The sequence below is a fragment of the Mus pahari genome, chromosome 1 (genome assembly GCF_900095145.1).
Source record: "Mus pahari chromosome 1, PAHARI_EIJ_v1.1, whole genome shotgun sequence".
Lineage (NCBI taxonomy): Eukaryota > Metazoa > Chordata > Mammalia > Rodentia > Muridae > Mus > Mus pahari.
In genome coordinates, this window is record NC_034590.1 from 76,599,314 (window position 1) to 76,604,521 (window position 5,208).

At 41.4% G+C, this 5,208-nt stretch overlaps 1 protein-coding gene across 1 annotated transcript; it reads left to right on the plus strand.

Moving 5' to 3' along the window:
- Positions 1 to 504: 504 nt before the first annotated feature.
- On the plus strand, positions 505 to 1,594 carry LOC110324760 (olfactory receptor 2D3). The gene has a single exon (XM_021202442.1). It carries the CDS (start codon positions 590 to 592, stop codon positions 1,532 to 1,534), a length of 945 nt encoding a protein of 314 aa, XP_021058101.1. The 5' UTR covers positions 505 to 589; the 3' UTR covers positions 1,535 to 1,594.
- The last annotated feature ends 3,614 nt before the right edge of the window (positions 1,595 to 5,208 follow it).

Consider the following 5,208-nt stretch of genomic DNA (forward strand, 5'->3'; position numbering starts at 1 on the left):
TTGTTTCATGCATAAAATTTAAGTTGATTTTTCTTTTTCATATATGAATTTTAACCCTCCTGTCAAAACTAGCCAGAAACTTTCATTTTTTTCATGTCTATGAACAGTTTTGTCTGCATTTATGTCTATGCAGCATGTATGTGTCCAATACCTTCAGAGACCAACAGAGGGCATCATAACCTCTCAGACAAAAGCTAAAGGCATTTATAAGCTGCCATGCAGGTGCTGAGAGTTGAACCTGGGTGTTCTCCTAACATCAGAGACATATTTCCAGCCTTCCCAGGAGGATTTAAACTATGTTGCATTTTATCTATTTAAAAACCAGCAGTGGTCTTAAAAAAAAAAAAGCAGTGGTTATAAGGAGGATTTGGAGGATGGGGGATGAGGCTATTTGTACACCATAAACCACAGAATAAAAATAAGCATATATGTTAATTAGAACATGTTAGAAGAAAAATATAAAATCCTAGAACTACCCAATTACACATCGCTTTTAACGCAAGCCCCTTCTATATGATTGAAGGTCATGAACTCAATCATACTGCATTCTTATTGTTTCTGACAAACAGGTAGATACAAAAACATCTCAATGGGAAGAGAAAACCAGAGCTTTGTAGATGAGTTTGTGTTGCTGGGCCTTTCACAAGATGCACAGACTCAGATCCTCCTGTTCATCCTTTTCTTCATCATTTACATTCTGACTGTACTTGGAAACCTGCTCATCATTGTCCTCATCCTCACGGATTCTCGACTCCACACCCCCATGTACTTTTTTCTTAGAAATCTTTCTTTCGCAGATCTGTGTTTCTCAAATAGCATTGTTCCTCAAGTGCTGTCCCACTTCCTGGTAAAAAGGAAAACTATTTCCTTTTGGGGCTGTGTGACACAGGTAATTGTCTCCCTTCAGATTGGGTGTACAGAGTGTGCACTGCTAGCGGTGATGTCCTATGACCGGTATGTGGCTGTGTGCAAACCACTGCACTACTCCACCATCATGACCCAACAGCTATGCCTGCAGTTGGCCCTAGGGTCCTGGGCCAGTGGGCTCCTAGTATGTTTGGTAGATATTTCTGTTGCTTTCCATCTTCCCTATCAAGGGCAGAACATAGTCAGCCATTACTTTTGTGAACTTCCTGCACTCCTGAAGGTGGCTTCAGCAGATACCTACAGCACAGAAATGGCCATCTTTGCAATGGGTGTGGTAATCCTCCTAGCACCTGTCTCCCTCATCCTCATCTCCTACTGGAACATCATCTCCACTGTGATCCAGATGCAGTCTGGAGAGGGGAGACTCAAGGTGTTTTCAACCTGCGGATCTCACCTCATTGTTGTTGTCCTCTTCTATGGGTCTGCAATATTTAACTATATGCAGCCAAACACCAAAACCAGGAAGAAACAGGATAAGATAATGTCTGTGTTCTATACAGTGGTGACTCCAATGCTAAACCCCATAATTTATAGTCTTCGGAACAAGGATGTCAAAAGTGCCTTCAGGAAACTAGCTGCAAGAGTGGTCTTCTTTCAGAAGCAATGACCTGTAGGTATGGTTTTTATCACCATGGTAACATCTTTGAAAATGGGGCAGGATTTTTCTAGGCATTTCAGGAAGAATTGTGAAACAGAAGAACACATTGTGGAAATAGTGACCACTCTAAGCCAGAGCAAAAGTGACAAAGGTATAAAACTGGGTTGTCTTTTGATTATGAGAGGTGAGATATACTATTTCACTGAGTGCATAGTTAGTTAATCTGTCTTGGACCCAGCCTAGACATAAGCATAGCCAAAGCTGCTGGCACATGCCTCAAATCCCAGTGTGCTGGCTAGTTTTATGTTAATGTCAATGGCAACTTGGCATGGTTCTTATCATCTGAGGGGAAGGAAACTCAATTGAGAAATTGCTTCTGAAAGGATTGGCTGTAGACAAACCTGTAGAGAATTCTCTTAATTAGTAATATGGGATGGCCCATCCCATTGTGTGGACAAGCCCTAGGTTGATAGTCCTAGGATCAATAAAGAAGCAGGCTGAGCAAGCCATGAAGAGCAAGTCAGCAAGCAACACCACTCCGTGGCTTCTGCATCAGCTCCTGCCCAATTTGAGTTCCATAAAAGTGTAACATGAGTTCTTCTCTGCTCATTTATAGGCATACGTGAAGCGTTACTTTGGGGTGCCTAGGTGGCCCCCAAAGCAATCACATCACTAAAATGCCTCACCTAGCATGGATCACTTACTTGTAGCTGCATAAATAGGAGTCACCACCACCACACTCCATTCCTCATATTGTATGTATGGTCTTATCACCTCACAAGACTGTTGAACCACATGCAGTTTAGCAAAGTTACACAAAACTAAGAGGAAAGTATAGGCAGGAGTGCCTGGCATCTCCAATCTAACCTAAGGACTCTCTCTACCTGCTTCTATCAGGAGTGGCAACAGGCCTGATCGTGAGGGGTGCTTGCAAGTAGTCAAAGCTGCTCTGCTACAATTTCCTATGGCTGTTATGCTGGGAAGATGCCATTCTACAAATAGAGTGAAGCAGATCTTTCCTTGGTGGGTTCACTAATGAATTTCCAATGTCTAGCCCAGAACCTGCCACAAATTAGGGTCTCAATAAAAATACGATGGCCTCCAGGGAGGGCTCTAACCCCGGGACTCAGCTAGGAATTGGAGCTGAAACACAGTATCTGGGCCCTTTGCCTGCCAGAGGAGAGAAGGCCTCCGGAGAGGGCTCTGAACCCGGGACTCAGGTGAGAGTATGATCTTGTACCCCGGGTCTCTCAGAGTCCAGTCAGCACAGGAGAGCGTGCAGGGAGGCAGAAGCAACAGAGCTTCTTGGTCAGGGTCCCATCAGGCCTTTGTCTTCAGCCAGGAGGGAGAGCTGAGCTCCAGACCTCTCTGCACCTTCCCTGCAAGAAAAAGGAGAACTTGCCTGCAGAGAGTGCTCTGACCTCTGAAACTCAGAAGAGAGCTGGACTCACAGGAGTGCTGACAAAGGCAAAAAAAAAAATCACAGGAAGAACAAGCTCCAGCCAGAGACAGCTAGAACAACTAATGCCAGAGATTACCAGGTGGCAAAGGGCAAACGTAAGAATCTTACTAACAGAAACCAAGACCACTTGGCATCATCAGAATCCAGTATTCCCACCACAGCAAGTCCTGGATACCCCAACACACCCAAAAATTAAGATTCGGATTTAAAATCACATCTCATGATGCTGGTAGAGGATTTTAAGAAGGGCATTGATAACTCACTTAAAGAAATACAGGAGAACACTGACTGCTAAACAGGTAGAAGTCCTTAAAGAGGAAATACAAAAATCCTGTAAAGAATTACAGGCAAACACAAACAAATAGGTGATGGAATTGAACAAAACCATCCAGGACCTAAAAATGGAAGTAGAACCAATAAAGAAAACCCAAAGGGAGACAACTCTGGAGATAGAAAACCTAATAAATAAATCAGGAACCATAGAGGCGAACATCAGCAACAGAATACAAGAGATGGAAGAGAGAATCTCAGGTGCAGAAGATTCCATAGAAAACATGGGCACAACAATCAAAGAAAATGCAAAATGCCAAAAGATCCTAACTCAAAACGTCCAGGAAATCCAGGACACAATGAGATGACCAACCCTAAGGATAATAGGTATAGATGAGAATAAAGATTTTCAACTTAAAGGGCCAATAAATATCTTCAACAAAATTATAGGAAAAAACTTCCCTAACTTAAGGAAAGAGATGCCTATGAACATGCAAGAAGCCTACATAACTCCAAATACACTGGACCAGAAAAGAAATTCCTCCCGACACATAATAATCAGAACAGCAAATGCACTAAATAAAGATAGCAGTAAGGGAAAAAGGTCAAGTAACATATAAAGGCAAACCTATTAGAATTACACCAGACTATGAAAGCCAGAAGATCCTGGACAGATATTATACAGACCCTAAGAGAACAAAAAGCAAGCCCAGGCTACTATACCCAACAAAACTCTCAATTACCATAGATGGAGAAACCAAAGTATTCCATGACAAATCCAAATTCACACAATATCTTTCCACGAATCCAGCCCTTTAAAGGATAATAAAGGGAAAACACCAACACAAGGATAGAAATTACGCCCTATAAAAAGCAAGAAAGTACTCCTTCAACAAACTTAAAAGAAGACAGCCACAAGAACAGAATCCCAACTCTAACAACAAAAATAAAAGGAAGCAACAATTACTTTTCCTTAATATCTCTTAATGTCAATGGACTCAATTCCCCAATAAAAAGACATAGACTGACCGACTGGCTACACAAACAGGACCCAACATTTTGCTGCATACAGGAATCCCACTTCAGGGACACAGACAGACACTACCTCAGAGTGAAAGGCTGGAGAACAATTTTCCAAGCAAATGGTCTGAAGAAACAAACTGGAGTAGCCATTCTAAAATCGACTTCCCACCCAAAGACAAGCAGGGGCACTTCATACAAATCAAAGGTAAAATCTTCCATGAGGGACTCTCAATTCTGAATATCTATGCTCCAAATGCAAGGGCATCCACATTTATTAAAGGAACTATAGTAAAGCTCAAAGCACACATTGCACCTCACACAATAATAGTGGGAGACTTCAATACCCCACTCTCATCAATGGACAGATCCTGGAAACAGAAACCAGAGACACATTGAAACCAACAGAAGTTATGAAACACGTGGATTTAACAGATATCTATGGAAGATTTTATCCTAAAACAAAAGAATATACCTTCTTCTCTGCACCTCATGGTACCTTCTCCAAAATTGACCATATAATGGATCACAAAACAGGCCTTAACAGATAAAAAAATATTGAAATTATCCCATGCATCCTATCAGATCGCCAAGGACTAAGGTTGCTTTTCAATAACAATATAAATAATAGAAAGCCAACATTCACGTGGAAGCTGAAGAACACTCTACTCGATAATAACTTGGTCAAGGAAGAAATAAAGAAAGAATTTAAATACTCTTTAGAATTTAATGAAAATGAAGCCACAACATACCCAAACTTATGGGACACAATGAAAGCAGTACTACAAGGAAAACTCATAGTTCTGAGTGCTGCCAAAAAGAAACTAGAGAGAGCACACAATATCAGCTTGACAGCACACCTAAAAGCTCTAGAACAAAAGGAAATAAATTCACCCAAGAGGAGTAGACAGCAGGAAATAATCAAACTCAG

Bases quoted from the DNA above. Each gene is read 5' to 3' on its own strand.
- LOC110324760 (XM_021202442.1), top strand. From the start codon at position 590: ATGGGAAGAGAAAACCAGAGCTTTGTAGATGAGTTTGTGTTGCTGGGC.